Source organism: Aulonocara stuartgranti, assembly GCF_965226115.1.
Source record: "Aulonocara stuartgranti genome assembly, chromosome: 2".
NCBI lineage: Eukaryota > Metazoa > Chordata > Actinopteri > Cichliformes > Cichlidae > Aulonocara > Aulonocara stuartgranti.
The window spans coordinates 5,438,224-5,464,400 of NC_138940.1; the positions used below are offsets into that span (position 1 = coordinate 5,438,224).

Here is a 26,177-nt window from a genome sequence, read left to right on the forward strand (position 1 = left end):
GAGCATACACAACTGCATGTAATATAACAATGAAACTGAAATAATTCATTAGAAATACTGAAGCTAAACTCAGATATATGAAATAAAAAATCAAAATACGGCCAAAATATTATCAAATGGCACATGAATATCTTGTTAATAATATGTTAGAGCATGACAGTTCCATTCAGCTACACACATTTCCATCTGAGCAGTTGTCAGCGGTCAGTAATCCAAGCTTAAACTTGTCAACTTTTTGAATAACTGGTTCCACCACTGAGACAAACATCAGTAACAAATCCACCATGTGGCTGCTGGGAAAGACATATTTGAATGCAACAGGTTTCAAAACAGATTTTTAATAATCTAATGTTAAATGCGAAACAATGAACATTCATTAACATACAGCATATAGTGTGCATTTACACGATATTCGAATCTTTTATGGGGGGGTTTAAATATAAAGTGCAGCACTCACTGGCAACTAGTAAGGCATTTTCTAAACACTGCAGAACAGAAAACAAAATATTTATTATTAATGTTATTCAAACAAAATTAACCTAGGGAAAACTAATCCTGGAAGTTTGTTTTAGTGGCATCCTGCTTTACATTTATCCAGGTCCACACATCCTCACATGGGAATCAGGCCAGCTCAACACAGCTGCTACAGTCAGCTACTCGGCCGTGTAGCTAATTCAAATTAATTGCTTTTACTGGATTGACTGGAAGCTAAAATTAAAGTTAAGAGGAGTGTGGAGTTGATATAATTTTTTGGTGTCCAAGGCTTCTTCCTGCAAGTCCCATTTAGGCAGACAGTTTCATAGTCTGTTGTCATTGGTACTGCAGGTAGCTCTTGATCCTGTTAGGCAGAGGAAGATGGGAAAGAAGGTGGAGTCTGTCGCGTCCAACGCAGTTTCTGATGCACTGACGACACAACTGGCTAAGCAACCGTGGTGTAGCTATGAAAAGGAGACAGGAAAACATTATTTATCACTGTTAATTGGTGGTTAAAAAAAAGACAGAAACAGATCAAAGCAAGGTCAGGAAGGGATCAATGATTGCGAACGAAACCAAGCAAAAAGTAAACTCATACCTTCATAAAGCAGTAGAAAGCCTTCTGTAAGACTGCTGGGTGGAGCCACATCCACTGGCCTCTGAAACTCTGTGTTCCTGGCATTAATGTCTGCGCCAAAGTCCAGCAGCAACTTCACTACAGCTGTGCAGTCTTTTTCTGCAGCTGCATGTAAAGGTGAATCCAGGGATTTACCTTTCTGTACATTTGCACCTACATGGAGGAGACTATAATTATCCATAGTCCAATCAGAAAACTCCAATATCAGATACCTGTATTGTTAAGTACAAGTAGCTTTGGTTAATTTGTGATTATATTTTTAATTTACCTTTTCTTTACTTGCCTAAATTAGTACCTTATTTCAAAGACTGCAGTGAGACACAAATGGGCACACTAATCACTTGTATATGTAATCAGTCACTTGTTGGGTATAAATGTGGTCCCACTTCTTATTGAAATTGCAATGTGTGCTGTGCTTGTATTAAGTTCTTGTTTACTAAGGCTGCTGCTAATAAAACAATTAGTTTGTCTGTTTCTTATGTGATAGAGCTCTCATTAGCTCTTTGTTACACCTTTTGCACTTGACAATTTGCAGTCTCATTGTTTGTCATATTCCTAGCACAGAATTTATCATATTGTTGTTTAAATGTTTTTATCCCCCCCCCAGAGGCCTCTAAAATCCTCTGAGCATGCATATATTTATTATATATCAGTTTGTTTTTGTGTTTCTAATGCGCTTAAGTCCATATGTTCACATAGGACTTTTCTGTAAACATCGACACAGTTCTACGAACTGACCTTCCCTCAGGAGTTTCCTGGCACATTCGAGCTCTTGGCAGACGCAGGCTGTATATAGTGCTGTGCCCAGGTGAGGAATGTCCATGTCCACATCTGCCCCCCAAGTCACCAGAGCCTCTACACAACCGTAATGACCTGGAAGTAATGAAGCGTGAAGTCAGTAATCAGTAAGTGACAATGCAAAATAATTCTCCAAGCTGTCTGCTCAGGCCCTGTTGGATTTATAGCTAAAGCTGTTTATCATAGTGCATGTAAGAACGTGCTTATAGCACAGTAAAGGACACAAAATCAGGTCGAAAGTCAAGCGTAATCTGCAGTGAGGGGAACTGCGATAATGTTGGGTTATTTTCTGATTATAGTGCTCTGATTATACCGTTAGTCAAAAATAATGACTCTCATCAGCAAAAGCTGGCTCTCACAAGCTTAAGTCTCTTAGGACTGGTCCTCTAACACTGGCTCACTTTGAAGTAAATGGTCCATGTAGAATAGTCTCTTTTTGCAAGGGAATATCTTTCCATTGTGTTTCACATACACCCACACAGTATGACATGCATAATCATGTAACACTAACTTGAATCACAAAAAATACTGAAAATAATCAGTTTGTGAATTTTTGTAAAATCGTTGGCCATGACATACCTTTGCTGGTTGCTTCGTGTATCGGAGAAGGTTGATATACAAGACTCTGGGGTTTTGCTCCATTTTCCAGAAGGATTTCCGTGCATGCCACACTGCCCACTGTACAGGCATTGAACAGAGCGGTGACTCCATCAATTGTAGAAGCATTGACCTGTGAACACATTTTCCTTTTATTCTTATATTTAGGCCTTATTTAATCATGCAAGTTGACTAATAGTAACAGCCTGGGGGTACAGTTGAAAGGGAACAACAACAACTTAATAGCTCTGCAGTGACTGAAACAGGACATTGCTCATTTGTTACCCTTACCCAGATTTTCCCAGCCATGGAAATTTAATTTGACCTGTGCAACATGGCAACATTAAAGAGTCACCAGGCCACTATAGGACTTACATTTGCTCCTGCATCAATGAGTGCTCTGGCACAGGCAACATGGTCTCCAAGACAGGCCTCATGCAGGGGTGTTACATGGTCTATAGTCAGAACATTTACATTGTGACCCTGGAAACAGAATCAAATAGCCACAAATATTTAGTGGGCATGGATATTTATGGGACATTAACTCATAAATGAACAAGAACATTAATAAAGTTTATCTCCTCTTACAAAACACAGACATTCTCTTCAGTCAGGGTTCTTAGCGATTTTCAAACTGTGATGATTTCAACAGCAGAGATTAACAAGCCTGCTAATTAAACCAATTAAATCCAACTTAAAGCCAGTAAAGAGCTAATAAATTACCATCTGAAGTCCTGTAATAATTGTCCTACTTTGTTATGAATTTGTCTGACTAGAGCAAAGCATTGTTTCCTCTGTAGCTGAAGTCACAGGCTTTTTTGTAGCACACTCTGTGAGCAGCTGGAAATGCAAGTGGAGATTTCACTTTTAATGCATTTGTATTAGTATTGTACTTGTTTTTGTTTGTGATTATTCTTTCCTTAGCATATGCTCAAATAATAGTTCCATGGTCAAACTCCCCTCACACACTATACATAAGGGGCATGTATATGCCATAAAAACTACAAAAATCACATTAATTTTAAAACCATGTGGTTATTGTAACCCATAGTACAAGTTTGAGTATTTACATTTTGTGTTGTTGGCATTTAGCTAGCCTGTATATTGAAACTTATGAACTGTTGTTAAGTATGTACAGGTTTAAAGTGTTAAATAGGGCAGTGAATAGAAAGTACAATCTCTTACAATTCCAGGGGTTTGGGCCATGAATTAAAAAGAAAATCTTTGGGTAAATAAGGCCTTTGAACTACTGTACAATACATGATATATCAAACCATGCCATTGTTTATTTTCCAAAAACTAGGCCAAAATCCTAGCACTATGTGAAAAATTAAGTACACTCCATGATTCAATAGCTTGTAGAACAAACTTTACTCTGACATTGTTCTTTAGAACAGGGTTTGTGGGGATTTATCCACAGCTTCCTCAAGGTCTCACCACAGCATTTTAGCTAAGAGGTTGATCTGGACTTTGACTGTCCCACTGCAACACCTTGGGTCTTTTCTTTTTCAGCCATTCTGTTGTAGGTTTGCTCTTGTGGTGATGTTCTAGTCTGTGACCAAATTTCAGCTAAGCTCTAACAGATAGCCTCATCTTTAACTGTAGAATGGTGTTGAACGGTGTTCATGGTTAGCTCAGTGACTGCTAGGGGCCCAGGATGTGTGATTGCAGAAGAAGCTCAAATCATCACCCCTCCACCACTGAGCTTGACAGTTACTATGAACAATTACTGTCACTATGAAGCGATTGTGCTGATATGTTGTGTTTCTGTTTTGCCAGATGTGGCACTGTGAATAATGGCCAAACATCTCCACTTAGGACATTGGTTCCAGGTGCTGCCATGTTCGTTTTAGAGAGAACAGGCTTTCTACTGGCAACCCTTCCAAACAAACCATATTAGTTCAGTCTTTTCCTAATTGTACTATAATGAGATGTAGCTTTTGGGTTTTTGGCAGTGTCTCTGGGCATTGCAGAGATGAATTTGGCAACTGTCTTGAATGTTTTCCACTTGTGAATAATCTTTCTCACTGTAGAATGATTTGGTCTTCCCAAACAGATCAGCAGCAACAATTGCTTCTTTAAGATAATCGCCTAGTTTTTCCTTATTCGTTGGCAATGTGCTAAACATTGACACACACCTGCACGCTCCAGACCAGCAAGTGCCAAAATGTCTGCTCTTATATCAGTGGTTACACTTGCTGATGATCAGTTACTCAGATGCTTTTACCCTAATGCATTTAGGGTGTACATAATTGTTTCTGCACTTTGGCTCAATTTTTTATCATGAAAATAATGACAGAGTGTGTGTTATGTCGTGTTTTTTTTAATTCGTTTTAGGTGGTATTTACAAGATTTGTGGAGCTGTTCAGAACCATGCATCCATTTTTATCGGCTTATTTAGTTCAGGGTCGTGATGGGGCTGGAGATAATCCCACTGGTCTTAAGCTTGAAGGGTAAAACTGGACAGGTGACCAGTCTGTATCAGGGCTCACCCAGTGAGCCAGACAAACACTCATGCTCACATCCACACTTATAGCCAATTTAGAATTACCACTTAACCTATCACGCATGTCTTTGGACTATGGGAGGAAGCCAGAGTGCCCATAGAGAACCACAGGCAAAAGAGATAACATACAAATTCCACTCAGAAAAGTCCCAGCTGGTCAGGGGATTTGGACCTTCTTGCTTTGAGGAAACAATGCCTACTATTGCACCACTGTGCTGCCGTGTAAGGAACAGCTTTATATCTTATATATATTTTTTTTAATATGCACTGATACATCAACTCTTATAATTGACAGATAGCGTGAAACAGTATCTTCCCTGTTGGATCACTAACATTATTAGCATTTTTATGCCGCATGGAAAGCTAGAACTACGTAGTGAAATATGGAAATAGTTATCAATAATTTATCTGGTAGGTGTATACTGTGTTATTCTCATTAAAAAATATTGCTGCTACAAGCATACCAAGCATATGCTATATTGTAATCTTGACCCAGGTAATAATTTTATACAAGTCTTACAGATAACTTTATAGCAGTCTCCAGAGTTTTATCCATACCTTGATCTCTTTATCAAGGTGTGGATAAATCTACAAAGTTACTGAACCAAACTGGCTTGTGGAAGAGATGGTTACAACAGGATTCATGTTTGCAGATGAGAGGTTACACATTACCCGCCTGCCTCCAAGGGAATTGTGTTTTTCTTCACCTGTAAAATGAGGGTCCTCAAGGCCAGGAGGCGGCCCTGACTGGCAGCATCGTGGAGGGGTGAGCGGTCTGCCCAAGATCCTGTGACAGGAATATGAATTCAGTATTCAATTCAGTATTGAACACTTAAATGTATTATTATTTACTTAATTCTCTCATCCAGAGAAATAAAAATAAAATCAACAGTACAGAGAAAGCTTCAAATATGCATTCTCCTGCCACACATCTAAACATAGCAAGTAGGTGTTTTAACCTCTCAAGTCACGTTTTACCTTTCATCTTCCAAGAGTTAATGCACCCAGCAGCATATGGTTATGTGACTTAACAGCGCTTGAAAATTCCTGATGCATTAAACTCTGCACTATCACACTCCATTCACATGACAAATGAAAGTAAACCTGCCAAACTGGCTGTGCCCTTTTAATAAAAAAGAAGGAACTCCAGAAAAAAGAAGAAATGTCTTCAGGCACACCTGAGTCAATGTCCAGAATAACAGCTGATGCATTCCACACGTTCTCATCGTCATCATCTTCATCCATCCTTTCATCCATATTCTTTATAAATTATACAATAATCCACCCAATGTTTTCTATTAAATCATGCTTTTTTATTCATGCACCTTATTTTCCCTGACTGACATTATAATCTGAAATACAGACAGGACCAGCTAGAGACATCAAACAGATTTCTCAGAACAAGAAAGACCATCTCTACGGGACCGTGACAAATACCCTGAGCTTGGTCAATTAGTATTCCATGGAGTGGGTACACTTTAGATTAAACAGCCCTTTGGATGATAGTACAGATTATGTTGTTGTCGTGTCTGTCTTCCCTCAGAATGTGCCTTCGAACCGCCTGTTCCTGAGAATGTGGAGTGTTGTTTTGGTGGCTGTGTGAAAGTGTGCACTGCATAGCTGGGAATGGAAACTAGGGCAGGATGCGGCTGGGGGAGGGGATATCATGACTGCGTTCTATTAATACATTAGAGAGAAAGAGCTGCCGGGCCAACAGTGTCTTCATTTAATATTGAATGTACAGTTCAGGATTTCTAAGTAGCTTTTAAGCTAATGAAAGAAAAGTGGGCTATCAATGATATTTCTAGTATGTATTAATGTGAACACAATTAATGGCTTTTATACTCATTGGATTAGCAATGCAGTATTTATAGCTCATTTGTAAACACTGAAATTGTGTGTGTGTGTCTGTGTGCATGGAAGGCTTCTGTAGGATTCTAAAGAAAACATTTACATTTGACCTCTGACCTTTTACAGTTGGGGTTAAATGCATTGCAGGGTGTTTGTAACCATAATTTATTTATATTGTGGTTACATTTAAGATGTGTTTGCCATCATCGTACAGATATATTTTATTAAACAAAGTAACCAAATTAATAACAAATCAAGTGTTAGTGCTTTTTAAAACGACCTGTCTCAGAGTACTCACTGTGTTGTTGACCATAATCATAGAACTCTGCTGATATCCTGGCAGCCTCTTTGCGATTCCCACGGACAATGTAGAAGTATGTCAGCAAGTTAAGAGAGATCTTAACAAAAAGCTTAAAGCAGAACAGTGCCAAGATGCTGAGGTAAACATTGGACAACTGGGCTGCGAAGGGCTTGTTGGTGAATTCCTCTGTATGGTCTGACATTTCCTCTGGCACGATACAGAAGAGCTTTGGTTATGATGAACGCAGGATCAGATGCCACTACAAAAAGCATAAGAGTAGCCTGCTTTTTCCTCCCAGTGCACTGACTAGTTGACTGGTCCTGACAAAGCACGGGCTGGAAAAAATTCTCTGCAGCTGCTACTGTGCCTGATTGCAACAACTGAAATGTAAGTGTACACTATGTTTGGATGTGGGTGGGCTCAAGTTATATAAATTTCAAACTTACAAACTTGTTTTAATTGCAGAGGTGATGTAATTTCCCCAAAAAATGTAAGTCATGGCAGCATTTAATTCATATTTTTCATTAAAATGTCTTTTTGCATGAGTTGAACTAAATATAGGGGCTTAAATTCTGGTTTAGTTTGGCTGAACATGTGTTTAATTGTCTTGCAGTCAGTTGAATAAACGATCATTTGAATCTAGATAAAACTGATGTGAATAATTAAACTTCATTTCAGCACACACACACACACACACACACACACACCTAAAATACTTTATGTGCGTTTTAAATAGTTTACATTTTTTGCATGCAAATTTTTTTATCAACCAGCGCTCGTCGTAGTAAACTTTCTTTCGTTTCCAAGGGAACGCCTCTTGATTACAACGCATGCGCGACAAATCTTCACCCTTTTCCGCGAACATCAAAACGCTTGTGCTTCCCCGTGTGGATGTTTTCTCAGCTGACATTTGTTCGTCAAATGAGGGCTTGTCAGGTGTTCATACCCGCTGTGGTCGCTCTCGGATTAATTGTCTCTCCTGTGTTTTGCCAAAATGTGAACTCAAGTGAAATTGGGACTCAGTTAAACGGCTCTGCCGCGGATTTCGGGGCATACAAAAAGCAGTTTCACCGCACGTATGAAGTAAGCAGCGAGGAATTTAGTCGCCGTCATCTCAGTTTTCAGGTATGTAAAGTGAGGGAGGCGTAGAAGAATTCTCAAGTGCCACACTTAGCAAGTGTGAAGTGCTCAGACAGAAAACTGAAAACAAACTGGGGGAGTACTTCTTGTTAGACCACGCCCACTCACGTAGAAGAAGGAAATACCGAAAATAATTTTGGAAATTTTGGTGGATGTTACATTAAATATAGATATAAATATAAAAAGCATACAAATACTGGCATAAACTGAGATTAAGTGAAAATTGTACTACAACATTGGAACAATAGTTAACACTGGTGTTCCGAGTAACATGAGGGAGGTGAACATAAAGTTGCAGCTTAATAGCTGAAGTCGTATGAAATAAAAGCAGCTGTGCGATCAAGAACATTTAATTTAGTCTTTCACTCTTACCTGCTTCCTTATTTCCCAACTGGTCGCCACAGTTTTATACTGTGTATATTGATATAAGATAAGATAAGAGATAAGATAGAACTTTATTAATCCCTCGGGTGGGTTCCTCTGGGAAATTCGACTTCCAAAAAAAGCACAGCAACGACCGAAGTTACAGTTACAGAATTGTTATATACACACACACACACACACACACACACACACACACACACACATATATATATATAAATACAGAGACAAATATAAATAAAATATACAAAGGGGATAAATAGAATAAATAGGAATAAAAAATAAAAATACAAGTGAATTGCACATTTCAAGTATTGAGTCTATTGCACTGTTGACTATTTACAAAAAGTATTGCACAAGGTATTGTACAGTGAGGTGAAGAGGCACTACAGCTTAGTTGTTCCCCCTCCTTTGTCCTCCTGTTTCCCCTCCCTCTCCCCTCCAGAGAGGAGTTAAACAGTTTGATGGCGTGTGGGACAAAGGAGTTTTTAAGTCTGTTAGTTCTTGTCTTGGGGAGAAGCAACCTGTCACTGAACAGACTCTTCTGATTGTTTATGGCCGTGTGCAGAGGATGCCCAGCATTGTCCATAATGTCCAGCAGTTTCTTTAATGTCCTTTTCTCTGCCACTGTCACCAGAGTGTCCAGCTTCATGCCGACCACAGAGCTAGCCCTCCTGATCAGTTTCTCCAGCCTGGATGAGTCCCTCTTTGCTGTGCTGCTCCCCCAGCACACCACAGCATAGAAAAGTACTCCAGCAACCACCGACTGGTAAAACATCCTCAGGAGCTTCCTGCAGATGTTAAAAGACCTCAGCCTCCTGAGGAAGTACAGTCGGCTTTGGGCTTTTTTATACAGGTGCTCTGTGTTGCATGACCAGTCCAGTTTATTGTCCACCCACAGCCCGAGGTACTTGTACTTGTTGACCACCTCCACCTCCTCCCCCTCTATCTGAACCGGCAGTGGACCTTCTCTGGACCTCCCGAAGTCCACAACCAGTTCCTTAGTCTTTGAGGTGTTGAGTTGCAGGTGGTTTGTGTGACTCCATGCGACAAAGTTCCTCACCAGACTTCTGTACTCCTCTTCCTGATCATCCCAGATACACCCCATGATGGCCGTGTCATCTGCAAACTTCTGAATATGGCATAATTCAGAGTTGTAGCAGAAGTCAGAGGTGTACAGGGTGAAGAGAAGAGGGGACAGCACAGTTCCCTGTGGTGCTCCTGTGCTGCTGACCACTGTGTCAGACGTGATGTCCTTCAGCCTGACGTACTGTGGTCTGTCGGTGAGGTAGTCAGAGATCCAAGCCACCAGGCAGGGGTCCACCTCCATCCTGTTCAGTTTTTCCTGAAGCATACAGGGCCGGATGGTATTAATGGATGGTATCTTTTATAAGCTGCTTAATATGTTTTAACATCTGTCAGCATAACATGCTTAGAGTTTTTTTTGGCTTTTATATTAACAATTGTGTGTTTTCTTAGTCAGAGTTGGATAAGAAAAGTTTTGAGAGGTTTCAAATACATAAATGTAGATTATTTTAATTTCCCTTTCTATCAAAAGTATTGAATATCTACATGAACAACTTATTTTAAAGACCAGAGTTTACTGTTATGTTTTTCTTTCCTTTCCCCCCCTCTCATTTAATATCATTGTACCGTTTCATTTGTGTAATTGCAGAGAGCTACAATACGGCACACCTATCTGAACTCATTTTCCACAGAAACACAGTCTGCCAAGTATGGTATCAACCAATTCTCTGACCTTTCACAGGAGGAATTCAGAGGTAGGTTGATATTTTGACATAGAGGTATGTTTAGTGAATCCTTTGGACATTTTATTAATTTATATTTCTGTCCTGCCTTTTGTTAAACTAGGCTGAGTCTGCAGAATCATAGTTTACACTTGTGTTTGTATAAAAAAAGAATGACTTTGAACTGTATCTTTTATCCACAGATCTGTACCTGGGAGCAGTCTATGAGAGAGCTCCTCTCTTCTCTGGACTGAGTGTAAAGGAGCTCCCAGACAAATTTGACTGGAGGGACAAGGCAGCCGTGGCACCAGTCCAGGACCAGCAAGCAGTAAGTTTTACACATGATACTGTAGGTATACTGTACATGTGGGAGGTTAGCTGGAGATGCTTTAGATGCAGAGACATAATTGGACATATAAAGTCATGCCTTTTCATTATTTATGAATAAAGCAATCAATCAACAAACAGGTACAGAATACCAAATACTACACAGGCTTTGATAATGAATGCAAGTCTTCACCAGTAACACAGTCAAAATTATGATGTAGACACTTGTCAGGTGATTCTTTGCTTTTCACTTTTAAGTAGGTGAAAATTTATGATGCCCTGTGCAAGAGACTTCAGTGCTTCAGTTTTAAGGGTGAATATACATTTAACACTTTTTAAACATTTTTTATTGTAATTTATTATTTTTCTCCCCACCAAAGTGAAAAAAGATGTGAAAATTGTAAAATAAAAGCAATTTTAAGTGGTTTTAGTTGATCATAAGCACCTTGAGGCAACTGTTGTTGTGATTTGATGCTATATAAATAAAATCGAATTGAATTGAATTTAAAAGCATCTAATTGAAAATAACACAGAGAAGACAAAACGCATCAAATGTTGACATGAGAATGTGTGGCTGGTATTGTAAGTGTAAGAATAACATTTCTTAACAGAAAAAGAATGTAGGGATTTCATCATATACATCTATGTGAGGGACAACTGAGATTTTGTACTGAAGATCATTGCATGGGCTCAGAGAGGACTCTGAAAATCGTTGTCACTGAACCCAGTGTATCCCTTCATCAACAGATTCAAGTTAAAAATTATTTTTCATCTATAGAGAAAGCGTATGTAAACAAGACCCAGAAACTCTTTTGCCTTCTCTCGGCACCAAACTCTTTCCCGTGTTCTGGACAATCAAAACTTGAAACTCTTTTTAGTAATCTCGAATGCCTAATCATCCAAGCTGAAATGTGGTAGCTTTGAAATATAGAATATTTAAGAATTTATGCAGACATTTTTTTTCATTAAAAAAAAAGTCTAACATTCTTGTTGTCACATGTCTCAAAGTGAGAATTAAGGTGAGTGGAAAGAGACTTTTTTTCCCAGATGAGTACATTGGGAACGCTCTTCAAATATGAAGCATTTAATATGAAGTACCAGAGAGGAAAAGGCATATTTGACTCAAAGGCGACCTCGGTAATGGTAGTGGAAGAGCAAAGGAGCAATGACAAGCTAAACCTCTGGAGCTGTTGCTCAGGGAGCAGAATGGACCTGGGGGTACAGAAGGGAGAGGGTTAGTGAGACGGAGTTGTTGCTTGTCCCTGCTGAAGATACACTTTTTGCTCTTTTTGTCCTTTATCTCTTTACTCAGTCAATTTGCCATAGGGGATGATGATATTGCTGTAAAACTGTTGTCCTAAGGGAGAGACATAACCGGTTCAGCTGAACGCCATCATGATCATATATTTTACTTTGCTCTATTCAGGTAAAGTTTCGCACTCCAGGGAGATGCACTAAATGACCACTCTCACCTACCACTCTCCTCTGCTGCGGTTTTACCGGTCAGATTTTTTTTTTCTCTAGCTCTGCCTGTGGACCTGCTGAGTTTTTATAGTACATAGATGGTGAGACAGAATATAAACTGCTGTAGGATGCACACAGACCCGATATATCAAACCACTCACATCTTGTTAATGCTTCTTGATCCATTTTTTTTTTTTACCTTTCTTGATTCCATGTTTGTGTCTTGAGAACATTTGATCACTTTAAAAGCAGATAGCCCTAATATTGTGTATACTCAGCACATACTTATGTTGAGACCAGGCAATATTGACTGATTTTGCTTTCAGCATTGATTTTAAGCCGTGAAACCATATTGAGCAGCAAAAATTGGATTTTAACAGAGAGCTCAGTTTTTCATTACATCTATGGGAATACATTTATGCCAAGTAAGTGAACTGAGCATGCAATATTAGGATGCCGTTTGGAGAATAATATTTGCTTGTGCAAATATTAAGCAAAAAAACAAAACACACAGAAGAATCCCTCACATGATGAACTAGTGTATGTACCAGCAAAAAAAGCAATACTGGTTTCAGGAAAGCATTTTTTAATCTATATCAGATATAAAATATGAGAAATTATTTTGCAGTCTGAATACAATAAATAAGCCATAGACATAAAACCTTAAATTAAGACCTTTAACTGAAGCAGATATTCACATTTTTCTGAAGCGTGTGCATACCTGTGGTTTTTCTGTCAGCAGATGGCAGCAGAAAACAATCGGTCACAGTCACATTATCACGTACCGCGAAGAGCATTTAGAAACTGAAGATACTTGATTAAACCGTCTAAAATCTTGTGTCAGTCTTATAACACTGGCAGAGGGCTTTTTAGATGATTATTATAGTAGGATTATATAGACAGATATGCATAGGTAGTTCATTTCCAGAAATAAATAAGAAATAGCTCCTTAGGATGGTACAGTGTGAATAGATTCTAGGTCAGGAGCTGGATCTAAATAATGCTTGCGAGATTTTTTCTTTTCTCTTTTGTCTCATTTCTGTAATTTTACCTTCACAGTGTGGGAGCTGTTGGGCTTTTAGTGTGGTTGGTGCCATACAGTCTGTCCATGCCATAGGAGGCTCACAGCTGGAGCAGCTCAGTGTGCAGCAGGTTGTTGACTGCTCCTACCAAAACGCAGGCTGTAATGGAGGCTCCACAACTCGGGCTCTGAACTGGTTAAAACAGGTATGCTGATAGTCACACAACGTTAACAGATTTTTAGGTCTTATAAAAGATGCTTCCAGAATCTTAGCTTATAATACCTGAAATGACCAAGGTTGCAATTAACATTTCTGTATCACTAAGGCAACAGGAGAAATTGAAAATATGGTACTGTCTAAAAGTCCGAGGCCACCTCTCATTTTTCTGTTCTTTGCTTCCAAGGTGCCAAACTTTCTAATATTTTGTAAGTGTCTTGAACAGTAATTCAACAATACTTTGTTCCTGTTTCCTGTTTAGTTGAATATATGAAAAATGCCAATGATAAGTTTTACAGGCATACAATATATTTTTGCACCAAGGTGATTTATAAAGAAAATTTAGCCAAAAACCAAAAAAGTGAGTAAACTGGACATATGGAGTACAAAAGAAGAAATGACAGTCCTTAAAAAATCTATCTACAGCAAATGAACATTATCTGAAAGTCATGTCCTTAAAAAATGGGTAAAAATCGAGCAAAAAGCTGACAGAGGACCTGAGAGATGCACCTGCACTTCAGATGATCCTTCTGCTGTTCACTGAAGCCTCATGGGAAATGTTCTCAGTGGATAGGTGGCTGTCAAGAAGCCATTTTTAAGAAAGGAAGAGAGTGAGATGGTGAGAAAAGACTGAAGTATGTCAGCTTAAACAAGAACTGGACTGAAAATCTGTGGCAACAGGTGGAGTGATGAATTCAGATGTGACATATTTGGTTTGGAGGAAGTGAGGAGAGGTACCACAGTGATTAGTAAAACATGGTGGAGGCTCTGTCGTGGTTTGGGGCTGCATTTCAGCCACTGGTGTTGGGGATCTTGTCAAAACACTATCAGTCAATGGGCTGGCCTCCAGAGAGCCTCTGTCAAGGGGTCACCTTGACAGAGCATATATATACTATATTCCCATATATCTTTGCATGTTTCAGTAAATTGCTGCACCTGCTTCCCAATTTTCCTAGCAAAATTTAAGGAAATGAGTGGGTGGCTTAAAACCTTTGCACATCACTGTAGAATCACACGATTTAAAACTTTAGCATCTATAAAATCTGTGTAACATTATTTAGACATACACATTAAGAAAAATGAAATAAAACAGAAATGCTGTGTACTAATGTTCATTATTTGCTTTGCAGACCAGAATGAAGTTGGTGAGTCAGTCTGAGTATCCCTATAAGGCCAAAACAGATATCTGCCATTTTTTCTCCCAGTCACATGGCGGTGTTGCCGTAAAGAACTTTACAACACATGACTTCAGGTGAGACTTTATTTTTTTATCAAGTTTTCTACAAGGAATAAAATATTAACTTCATAAATTTAAGGAGAATAACATGCAACTTTAATGTGGGTTTCATAAAGTACCAAGGACGGAGAAATGGGCGTGGGATTGGTTCTGTGCAATCACAGTGTTTACTCTGTCAACACAGACATCGATAACTCACTAGCACAGAGGTTCTTAACTCCGGGTCAGTTCTTTTGGCCCAAAGGTGAATCTGATTGTTTTTAAAATTGAACAGAACAGGGACTTTGCTTCGTGCATATGTAATGCCTTCTGTTGTTATTGTTATTTTGCCTTCTCAGTATAATACTTTCATAGCTAGGCTCTGAACCCACTGTTAGAGCAGATTTAACTGAGCATCCAAGTAACCTAAGATGATGTTTATTGTTTATTATTATTTATTTATGTGCAATCTTTTAAACAATAGTATACATTTTAATTGTTTAATTGTTGAAACTGTTGTTTTCGTGATGTTTTTCTGCCAAACATGAATGAATTTGTTAAAAACATGGAGGGCTGCCATGTTTCTTCTAATATTTTTATTACAGTGTCAGTATGCAACCATGACCTTGAATGGTACAAACCTCATTTATCATAGACTCCATATACTGGAAAAGAGTCTTGGTAGTGATAATTTACTGTGCTAAAACACAGCAAATTATCACAACCACGACTAGTAAGAAACAGGAGTACTGTCTGCCTGGCAATAATTCTGCAAGTAGTAGCAACTCTCTTGGTGCAAAGTAAAAGAACTACAAATCACTTGTCAGGGAAATGGGGGGACAAGTGAGCTGAGATCTGCAGTACCATCAACTGGCCTTCAATACCATGGAGGCAGAGTGCCTCATCAACCTGTGCTTTGTAGGATACAGCCATGGGAAGCTGGAGAAAGGAGAGTTAAACTTGAGAATAGATTTGTACTGCTGCTGCAGGACCCTGGATCTCTGTGAGATGGCCTAGATAACCTCTTATCTTCACACAGCAGTTTAAGGACTTAAAGTAGTAATGGAAGTAAAAGACTACAGGGAGAAATAGCAACTAGACCTCAGACTCTGAATGTGGTTGATTTTGCTTCTTTAACTCAAGAGCGATTCAAAAATATACTGCTTTTCTAAACTCAGTAATCGGGTTGGACACCCAGCTATGAAAAATGTACACATGGACCAAATCCATTTTGGAAACAAATAAAACAATCAGCATTTTTGTAATGGGATTTTACCAACATGTTGTTCATTCTACTTTAATATGGAGGCATTTATCAGAGAAGTTCATAAACTCAACTGATTATTTCAACTACATGCACACTCCATGAAGTGCTTTAAAAAACAAACAACAACAAACATCTTTTTCACATTCATCTTTTTTAGTGGAGTTGAAATTTGTGTTAACGAGTCAAAAGTAAAACAGTCAGCCACCCCAGCTGCGACCTGACAAAAGTTAAATACATGATGAATGCCATAGCCAGGAGATTCTCACTCTGTATACTGACTACCAAGGTTTGGAATTCACAAAGGTTTGCAGAAACTCAGTGATACTTCATTTCTATATCATAAATATTTCTTGTTTTCACCAAAGCCTGTCAGACAGCCTCGGGCCTCTCAGTCGCTGCTGCCAGAATTGTAACAAGAGGTTAGAATTTAAGGTGATATTCTTAAATCGGACACTTTCAAGTTCTGTTGCTGGTTTATAAATCACTTAGAATCAAACTAGGTTAGGCTGCCTTCTGCTAGTGTGCTGCATACAGATGGAAACAACTTCCTTCCTGATGATATATCATGCACGCCAATCTAGCCACTTTCAGATTTAACCCAAAAACTCACTTGTTCTCCCTTGTTTGTGATGGATTGGTTTCTGTGTTTTATAGTTGTTGTTTTCAGGTCAGCTTCTAATGGCATAACTGCAATGTAGATTTATTCATAGCGGACTGTTATGTTCATATTTTATTTTCTTTGGATACATTTTATTTCCTTTTGCATACTTACCTGTCATTCCGTGCTCTTATATTTATAGTTTATTGTGGCTCACTGTTTTTGAATGACAGTTTTGATGCTTCCCTTTGTCCGTGTAAAGCAGTTTAACTTCCCTCTGTTTGAAGTGTGCCATGTAAATAAAGCCACTTTGCCTTCCTAAACAGAACTTGAAAGTGAAGTGCTGATATTGAGATTTATTGCATATCAACACAATGTTACTTAAATTCCTCATGTTCTCTCATCCACAATTCACTGATCCAGTCTAAACATTTTCCTTAGACCTGTTTGTGTCTTCTGAGGGGTCTCAACGTTAGGTCACGGAGTTTATCAAGCTGCTGGAATTGGATGTTTCTGCAGGGTGGAGACTTGGGGAGGTCACAGAGACGGCTAATCTCATGGTTAAACCAGATTTTTACTGCTGCAAAACACCATAAAGTTTTAACACAACCTCACCATAAACCCAAATGACTTTATTCTGACTTTCTTCGGTATAGATTTGGCACAAACAGGGGCTTCGAGCACCATATGTAGTAAGGCTGGCAGAGTACAGCGTGACATAACCCCAGCGGGAATCATCTTGTGGAAGGACAGAGAGTGTAACTGAAGAGGCCAGTTTTTGAGCAACAAACTGACGGGAGAAAATGCACCACATTTAGTAAAAATCAAACAAAACTGATGTACTGATAATTGAAGTTGATTAGTTAAATATTCTTGTACAACATTTAACTGCCTGACTTTACATTAGAGTAGTAACGTAATTATAAGAACACGTTGTGCTGTGTTTTTTTTTTTTTTTTTTTTTTCCCAGTGGTCAAGAGAAGGCAATGATGGGTCAGCTAGTACAATATGGCCCTTTGGTTGCTATTGTGGATGCTGTAAGCTGGCAAGATTACCTGGGAGGCATCATCCAATACCACTGCTCCAGCCAATGGTCCACCCATGCTATTCTGATTGTCGGCTATGACACTACCGGTAAATACTACCACATGTCACATTTAAGTGAGACAAAGTATTTTGAATAGTTTAAAAAATATGACTTTATAATTTATTTGAGCTAACACAATTTTCGATTTTTAGAGGTTTGTAATCCACTGTGAAAGTAGTTTAAACCTGCATTTGATCAGAGTTTTTAGCTTATTTCGAATCCTTAAAAATACATTTTTTCTTTCAAGAGAAATATGAGCCAGCAGGAGGAAAAAGTTTTACATGTCAGATCTGAAGACTAAATAAAATTAAAATGTTTTAATTTCTCAAGGTCCTAAGAACCAAAGTTCCTTATTTCATCTCAACTCTTTTACAACTCCTGCTTGTCTAGTTGCAAGTAATTTACGAGATTAAAGCAGAGTATGAGTTTTCTTTTTAAAATTGCCTTATTTACAGTGTATCATTAAGTATTTTGCTATTTCACCTTGTACCCTAATGCCCTGTTCTCTTAGCATACAGTGATCAAAGGTTAGCTGAAATTGTAATCATTAACAATTTGTGTACTCATGTTGACGTGATGTACCAGATGTTCTGTTTAGTTCGATGTTTATCTACTTCTTTTGGGATCCAGAAAGTGGACACTTATGAATATTAGAGGCTAAACACTAGTTTGGTTACAGCTGTGTGGTAGCAGCTATCTCATACTTTATTTATGGGCATAGTTTAGACAAAAATACTTTACATTTATTAACATCAATTATTTCAAACACTTCTGTTTTCTAGGTATTACGCAAGCATTGGAGTGATTATGCAACAGTCTAATGTGGGTGCAGCACACATACTAAACACAAGTAGATCTTCTTTACCTAGTAAATAATTCAGTCTTAAATGCATGTTGTCTTTCAGGGGACATTCCGTACTGGATTGTGCAGAACTCCTGGGGAACAAGATGGGGAAATGAGGGCTATGTTTATATAAAAATAGGTGGTAACGTTTGTGGTGAGTTTGACCTTTGATCTTGACATTTTATGTTTATATGATCTTTCAGCTTAAGATGGGTGCACTGAAGTGTCCAGAATCTCCTTGGGGAATAACAGTATTTCTCTATTTTCTTTTTCTTTTTGCAGGCATTGCAGATTCAGTGGCAGCTGTTTTTCTTTGACGTACGTGTGTGTGTGTGTGTGTGTGTGTGTGTGTGTGTGTGTGTACCAGTGCCAAAATTCAAATCATTCATCTGTTTGCTTTCGAGTACCACTTTAAAATAAAATAAAATACTTTTATAAAATACTTTATTAATAAAGTACCAAATAAAATACTTCATACTGTTGGCAAGTGTTGAATTTTAATAGAACAATAAAACACATCACTGCAAAAATACAATAACATGAATTGTTCCATCATATAAAACACATCTTATTAAATACATACAGATATATGTCATAGGTTATGAGTCATACATTTGGCTATAAAGATATTTCATTAATGAGTGCATAAATACATGACAAAATTAATTTAAAACTTTACAAAAACAACAACAACATTATGTACAATTTTATGGTTCATATTTATTCTGTGCAAATGGTTTTGTTTTAGACGTTGATGTGTTTGGTTCATTGGTTCATCATTTGCTGTACACCTTTATGCACTCAAGACACATCTGAGTAGTCTGAAATGGCTCCCTCCATGACACCATCACTGTGCTGAGATGAAAGATGATCCATTTTTGTAAAAACTCATCATCGCCACCAGCGTTGTCCTTGCACTCACAGTTTGATCACTGCTCTCACTGATCTGTTTGCTTTCAGGTCAATCTCAGCCAATTTACATAAATTTATTGAGGAAACATCTGAGCACCGCTTATCAAGGAGCCATCTGCAGTACTTTGTGGCTCACTGTCAAGATTAAAGTAAAATAGTCTTAATTTGGCTGTTTAAATATTTGATTTATTATCTGTCAGACATTGCATCATAAGCCTGCAGCATAATTTATCTTGATTTTCTCTTGTTTGCTAAGCATTAATATGTACAAACGTAGTTATTTTATATGCATTTATGTGTGATGTAAGGACATCACGCCTTCAAATCAACCCGTCTGCGTTATTCTTCACGCCAACATCCAGTTCACCTAATGTCAAATTAAAATACCACATGACCTCGAATTTCATCTCACCTAGATTTGAAATCCTTCTTAATAATATATAGTGTTTGATAAAACTGGCCATATGTTGAATTGCCTCCATTCATGAAAACACATACACTTCATATTTCAGTGTATGAGTTCTTTAAAGGTACACTGACAAGATGCCATGCATTGTTTCTCATGAACATCAACAAAATGTATTTCTTTGACCTGATTTTCACCTCTCATTGAACTAAATAATCCGCTACTGGGAGATCTGTTTAAGTGAAAAAGCCTGGACAGACGAGTGAGATGCACTCTAATCCGAGTCGTCACTGCTGCAGTAGGAGCTGTCGCAGCACTCAGCCGTGTACAAAAAAGTGTGAATGTTGGGATTCAGCTTGGGTACCCAGTGGCGAGGCACCAGGAATGTTGCCAGGTTGAAAAGGTCCACAAAAACTTTGTATCGGTCACTAATTAAAAAGATCAAATATAGAATGATTTATTTAGTATGTGCTGAATTTCGTCTTCTGAGAAGCAAAAAATAAACTGCGGTTCACATTTTATTTTACTCTTGTGTTGTTTCTTTGAACTTTAAATATATTGTCACTGTGCATTACAGAAGGAGCTGCTACATGACAATTAATTAAGATAAGCAGAGTAGCACTGTGCTGTCTTTATCTAAATTAACTCTGAAGTGTTTCGGATACTTGCTGTGTGAAAATAAATGTCTAATCATAACATTATTTTACATCATACAATACCTGACAGTTGATCTAAGATAGTGGTAGCCAGACGACCCCCCTGTGCCAGCTTTGCTGCCAATCATCCGGTGAACCATGCACACATGATTGTCTACAAAAAAGTAGGGGAGAAAACATCCAGGAATAGCCATTGTTATTTTGTCCATTGGCGATAGGTTGTATTGATCAGCGGGCATGGAGGATGTTATAAGGTTCTTCTGCCTCTTGGGTTCAAATCTAACTTTAAAGTTTAGTAACTTTGTAGGCTTCTTTGTTAGTCCAGTTCTGCCCTTGGACAAAAACAACACACTGTAGAAAACAAATATACTTTCCTTTCCCCTCAAACTTTCTTACTCTGTTTACACGTAGCAAGCAATGGTGATGCCTCGGTACTTACATCTCCATTTCGTCATGAGGGTGTCGATATCCATGAGGGATGTGAGCAGCTGGAAGGGAACCTGGAACCTTGGCTCCTCCCTTAAAGGTAAAAAAAAGAAGAAGATTTTATGTTTCACAGATTATAATGTAAAAAACAACAACTATTTTCTCTACATATCAGCTATAACATGAGCACAACTATCACCTGTTCACTACCACCAGTAAGTTACCGTATTAAATTTTGCATCTGTTATCACCTTCCACTAACTTCAGTTACCTCTGTTGACTTTTGCATAGACTCAGTAAATCTCAAGTGACAATGTGTCCTTACCGCAACCATTTGAAAGAAAAAAAAAGCTGGTTACCACACCTTTTAATAAAGCTTACATTTTCAGGCAGGTTTCACAAAGGGGCCTGTGATATGGAAAATTTATGTGGGAAGAACAAATGAGTACCCTTGCCTCAGGGACTAGCACTGAGGCGTTCTTGTGCAAGACTTTCCACTGAAGCTGTTTGCAGCCTCCAGGTGTTAACAACTTAAAACGATGAATAGGAAGCAAATATAACATACAGTGTCACCACTAGACCATTAAAGGTGAGGAAACCTTCTAAAACAAACTAAACATACCTGTAGAAGTATATCATCAGAGCACCTTGCAGAGCCTTGTAAGAGAGTCTCCTCTCACCTTGTTAACGAAAGGGAAATTTTTTATTTTCAAGGTAACAAGAAATGTTGGTGTTTACATCCTTTTGTAAACTAGAGTTTCAATTTTAAAGTCCACACCTTGCACAAGATAAGCTTCACTTTGTGTTAAATAGAGGCTGTAAATAAACATGATAAAGCCTCGGTGATTATGGCATCTGATTAAACACTTACCCTTGCTGACAAGGTGATCGTGGCGCTTTTCGTCAAACAGAGATGTGAAAAGCTCCCTCTGTTTGACCATCTCTGCCATCAGTTCCTCTTTCTCTTCAGAATCAGGCATTTTCTTTAAAAGAAAATATGGGAGGAAAAAAACAGCCGTCTCTGTCAGTCATCGGTGTACTCCAGGGACAGCAAAAAAAGAAAAAGAAAAAAAGTTTGTTCTGAAAGCTGGAGCCATCTCTTACCTCAATTTTCTCCTTCTCCTGATTTAACCCATCAAGTATATTGATTTCCAGCCTTTGCCAGAAATTGAAGCCATCCACCTCCAATCCAGGAGTTCTCTCCAGCCACTCCTGAAAGAACAGCCCAGGGTTTATACTCACATGTATGCTCTAGCACAGGGGTGAGCAATTAATTTCGCCAAAGGGTCACATGAGAAATTGGGACTGTCGTAGAGGGCTACACCATGGAGCTTATAGAGAGACAAAATTAATATTGAGCAGAAATGGGTTCAGTTTATTGGTTTGGCCCTTTACAAAAGTCCCAGTTTGTCATGTGGCACCTTGGCAAAATTAATTGCCCACCAGTCCTCCAACAGGACAAAGAACAACAAATTCATGTGTTTTCATTACTTACTAACTAAATCAAAAATGGTAGCCCTTCCACATGTATGTGGCTGTAAAACATACCTCAACTAACTTTAAAAGTGTTGGTTCCTGCTCAGTGGAGAGCAGCATCTCACTGTCATGACCTTTAAAGTTGTCCCTGTAATGGCGTCTGTTGTATGGAACCCTCAGGTTGTCTGGAACTCCAATTTTGTTCTCCAAGAGCCGAAACTGGAGGCTTTGGAAGCCAGAGGCCGGAGACAGGTATTCCCTGTATACACAAATAAGCATGCATGTACACAGTTAAGCCAGAGTGCAACGTTGTGGAGGAGTGCATGTTATATTGCTTTTTGGAGAGGAGTTTACCTAAAGTCAAAAAAGTCCAAGGCTGTCATTGTTTCCAAAACTGCAAACTGGTCAACCAACAGTCTGAAGATCATCACAACCCTGTGGATGCGAGTGTTGACTTTGAGCATGTTACGTTCGTCTCGGACCTTCAGAGGAAGAGCAAATGTTAGGGGAATTATTGCTGATCATATTTAAGCTTGCAGGTCAGGAAACAGTCTAATTAAATAACTAGTTCTTTTTGTATTTCCAACAATATTTTTTACAAGTATAACATATAATGTATATTTCTACCTAAGCAAGATATTAAATTACAACTGCTGTTCTGCTATTAGTCTGTAAATACCTGATCACAAACTTTAGTATGACTAGTGAATGTAATTTTTTAAACAGAGGCACTGAGTGATTGTGACGGTGTTCTCCACTGATGGTTTTCTTTAAAATGCATTTTAAATCCTTCATCTTATTGACTTCATTTTTCTTATTAGCACTCAATCTTTAACATTTGCAGTGTGCATCTAAAAATAGTAGCAGCAGTGCAAGATACATTTCATTTTTCTCTGTTTTAATTATGAATTTACAATTGCTTAACCTTCTGTTACCACAGAAATATAACTTACATGACCGCTGATGAAGATCTCTCGCACAGAGTCCAGTTCAAACAAAATCTGTTTGAACCAAAGTTCATAGGCTAAAATAATAATAAAAAAAAGATCTTTAAGCGTCATAAATATATATAAGTATTTTATTTTGAGGTAAGGACAAAGGTCAGTAAGCAGTCAAGGCTTTTACATTTTTCTATTCACTGGTGGAGAAAGAGAGAAATGAAGGAAAAAAAGGTTGAACTATTTCTATTAGTGTGCAGCGGCTTCTCACACTAAGTGGATGCAACCAAAAACCTCCATATCCTTCACTATAGGGGTGAAAGAGTCTCCCTTTAATTTAAAATTGATTTTCATTTTTCACCTGTCTCTAACTGTCTGTAAACAAGGTGAATGATTTACAATCAAATCAACATTTAAGTAAAGTTCATGACTGGATTCAATTTTGCTTTCTTGAGAAAATGAGAAAAAAATAATTTCAAACAAAATGAAGCTCAACTTACCTTGATGGGTGACAATGAAGAGGTGCTCATCATGGATCTTATCGGCTTTTAGTTCACTTTGCAGAACCTGAGCTGTGAGTATTTTGTCGAGCTGAGGGTTGGAAAGAGAGAAATCAATTGATATAAAAACTTTGATTGAACAACAAATGCAAATTTCAGTACAAATATAGATTTGTACCTGCAGGTAGTCTCCATAGATAATTCCTCCTCTACTGGCCTTGTTGACCCCTGCCTGGGAGTCATCCTCATCTTCTTCAGTTTTGGGAGGTTTATTTTTGAATAACCTGGAGTACAAAGAGAACACCTCTGGTTACTTGTTTTCCCATCAACAAGATTAGAAATGTAGGTAACATTTTTCTATTTAATGTATGTGAAAAAAGGGGATAAAAATCCAAGAGTGTAAGTGTGATTAAAAATATGAACGCACAAATGCTTCTTCTCAAAGTACGGACATCCACTCATGACTTATTCAAATCGGTGGCAGCAAAGATGTATCCTTGTTCATTGACTAATATTTACTAAAAGAGATTTCAACACAATCCGAGTTTTTAAAGACTTATCTTGTCCAATCAGTCACAAGTATACAGTTACCATCCGGCCCGCCTCTATTTTTCCCTTGGAGCTGCTGTTTATCTTTACTCAGGACTGACGTCTGGACTTTGTTTGACCTGCTAAAAGAAGGGTCACGCAGACCAAAAATAGTAAAATATGGGCATATTATTTTTCTGCATTTACGAAGCTATCAGGAATATCAAATGACCTCCACATTATAAGGTTTTGAATTTGCAATGCATTGCTTGAGGGTTTTGATTTAGACGTGGCTGTCTTAGTCACTGGGCTTCAGTGTTTACACTCAGGGATACTCTGTTTATACTCTATGAAAAAACTGAACTTATAAAGATAAGATAGACAACACCTGTCCTTGCTGCGAAGACAAATATGGGCTTCATCTGTTTTTGCTTCTGAAATGTTACGGGGACTCTGTAGATGCAGCCCAAAGAAGGAAGAGAAATACTGCTTTTAGTATTTGGTGGTTTTAGCTGTAACAGGTTTAGCCACTGATTAAAAACATAGGAGTGATTTTGCTTTAATTTAAAAATGGAAATCTCATTTCAACAAGGTCCTTAAAACAATTTCTCTATCTTAGAAATATTAAAGTTACAGTTCCCCCCCCCCCCCCCAGCTTTTAGCACTGGTTCATACAGTTCATTTTTATTGGATTATTTGAACCCAGCAAAAAAAAGAAAAACAGGTAGTTCAGAAGTTGCTTTACCCAACTGCTTAAAACACTCTCACAATCTCATTGCTGCATCACAGACAGAGAATGTAAAGTGTATATATATAGTCTCCGTTGTATTTTATTTTTTTTTGCATCATAAGATTGTTTTTTCTTGTTGTGAAATAATTTGTTTACTATGGTGTTATAGCAAGTGTTTTTATATTAGATTTTTCAGGACCTTCTGTATTAGTGTGGAAGTCACGAGAAATCCCTGATGACCGTTTGTATGTCATTGAACTCAGCTGTAAACATTTGCAGTTTGGTTAATATTCTATTTATGTTGGTGGAGATTGGAAATGCGTGGTTTTAAAGTTACTGAGTGCACATGATGTTTCCTTATAGTACTCCTTTAAGTACTTTTCTAAGTATTTCTTCTTATAAATGAGGTTCAGCAATATACATACCTTGAAGAGACGGAGTGTTTTTGTCCACTGCTTGTTGGAAGCTGAAAATGTCATTCATGTCACACTGTAATAGCTGCCATGCACATGGGAAATATTTGTTGTTCTCACAATCCACATGGTCTGTGTAAAAATAGTTCTGTTGCTCCCCACTACCCGAGCCACATCACAACACACACACAGTGCTTTTGAACAACAGTGAACTCCGTTTCATCCGCGTGAAACTAAGAATCCACAGTCCACTCTCTCTAAATCGTCCCTGAGATCATTAGCTCTCTCTGTTTTGTTTTTTTTCCAACACTCTTACCAAGTAGTCCCATCAGCGTGCGCAACAGTTCTCAGAAGATCAGAGGAATGATAACAAGCAGCTATTTCTGAATTGGGACATGGTACAAGCCTAGCATTATAAGGCTTCACGCTGAGCAAGAAGAGCAGCAAGAACCCCAAAAATCCTTTGTTCTTGTTCTCATTTAGTTGGGATGAATGGGATGCTGGTGGAGAAACGGCTACAGTGGATGAGATGTTTGTGAAGACACGAGACCTATTACGGTACATTTGCAAGTCTCACAAATACGACATGTATTATGACATGCCTTACTGAGTCAGACTGAGACTGAGTTACTAATTAAAAAAGGCAGGGATAAATCATTTTCTTGTTCTCACTGCCATGTGAAATGAAAGTTAACCATCTCTATCCACCCCCTCTCTT

The 26,177-nt window shown here is 38.2% G+C and overlaps 3 protein-coding genes across 4 annotated transcripts; 1 reads left to right on the forward strand and 2 right to left on the reverse strand.

Annotated features, from left to right (window-relative positions):
• Positions 1-339: 339 nt before the first annotated feature.
• asb5a (ankyrin repeat and SOCS box containing 5a) lies at positions 340-7,635 on the reverse strand. Of its 2 annotated transcripts, none has more exons than XM_082557232.1 (7): positions 7,162-7,635; positions 5,720-5,799; positions 2,882-2,989; positions 2,489-2,639; positions 1,850-1,984; positions 1,073-1,264; positions 340-938 (listed from the first exon to the last, which is right to left on the reverse strand). In XM_082557232.1, the coding sequence occupies exons 1-7, from the start codon at positions 7,364-7,366 to the stop codon at positions 811-813; spliced, it is 999 nt and encodes a 332-aa protein (XP_082413358.1). In that variant the 5' UTR covers positions 7,367-7,635; the 3' UTR covers positions 340-810. The 2 variants fall into 2 exon arrangements, with proteins under 2 accessions (XP_082413358.1, XP_082413359.1); XM_082557233.1 differs by lacking the exon at positions 7,162-7,635 and adding an exon at positions 6,191-6,568.
• A 267-nt stretch (positions 7,636-7,902) lies between these two features.
• Positions 7,903-20,973, forward strand: ctso (cathepsin O). Its single transcript, XM_082557216.1, is given in 10 exon segments — positions 7,903-8,060; positions 8,062-8,289; positions 10,361-10,466; positions 10,637-10,761; positions 13,284-13,451; positions 14,593-14,714; positions 17,514-17,677; positions 18,536-18,628; positions 18,757-18,792; positions 20,860-20,973. Coding segments are annotated over 9 exon segments (1,107 nt in total). The 5' UTR covers positions 7,903-7,994; the 3' UTR covers position 18,792; positions 20,860-20,973.
• tdo2a (tryptophan 2,3-dioxygenase a) lies at positions 18,788-25,054 on the reverse strand. Its single transcript, XM_082557205.1, has 12 exons — positions 24,216-25,054; positions 23,967-24,072; positions 23,789-23,879; positions 23,304-23,374; positions 22,705-22,832; positions 22,423-22,609; positions 21,979-22,086; positions 21,746-21,857; positions 21,497-21,554; positions 20,888-20,967; positions 20,512-20,602; positions 18,788-20,220 (listed from the first exon to the last, which is right to left on the reverse strand). Exons 1-12 carry the CDS (start codon positions 24,248-24,250, stop codon positions 20,067-20,069), a joined length of 1,221 nt encoding a protein of 406 aa, XP_082413331.1. The 5' UTR covers positions 24,251-25,054; the 3' UTR covers positions 18,788-20,066.
• Positions 25,055-26,177: the final 1,123 nt, after the last annotated feature.

Bases quoted from the DNA above. Each gene is read 5' to 3' on its own strand.
- tdo2a (XM_082557205.1), bottom strand. From the start codon at position 24,250: ATGAGTGGATGTCCGTACTTTGAGAAGAAGCATTT. The intron at 22,833-23,303 runs GTAAGTTATATT...CTTCCTCTGAAG, and splicing joins AGATCTTCATCAGCGGTCAT to GTCCGAGACGAACGTAACAT. The intron at 21,555-21,745 runs GTAAGTGTTTAA...TTCGTTAACAAG, and splicing joins CGATCACCTTGTCAGCAAGG to GTGAGAGGAGACTCTCTTAC.
- asb5a (XM_082557232.1), bottom strand. From the start codon at position 7,366: ATGTCAGACCATACAGAGGAATTCACCAACAAGCCCTTCGCAGCCCAG. The intron at 5,800-7,161 runs GTGAGTACTCTG...TTCCTGTCACAG, and splicing joins TGATTATGGTCAACAACACA to GATCTTGGGCAGACCGCTCA. The intron at 939-1,072 runs GTATGAGTTTAC...TCCTTTTCATAG, and splicing joins CTTTCTACTGCTTTATGAAG to CTACACCACGGTTGCTTAGC.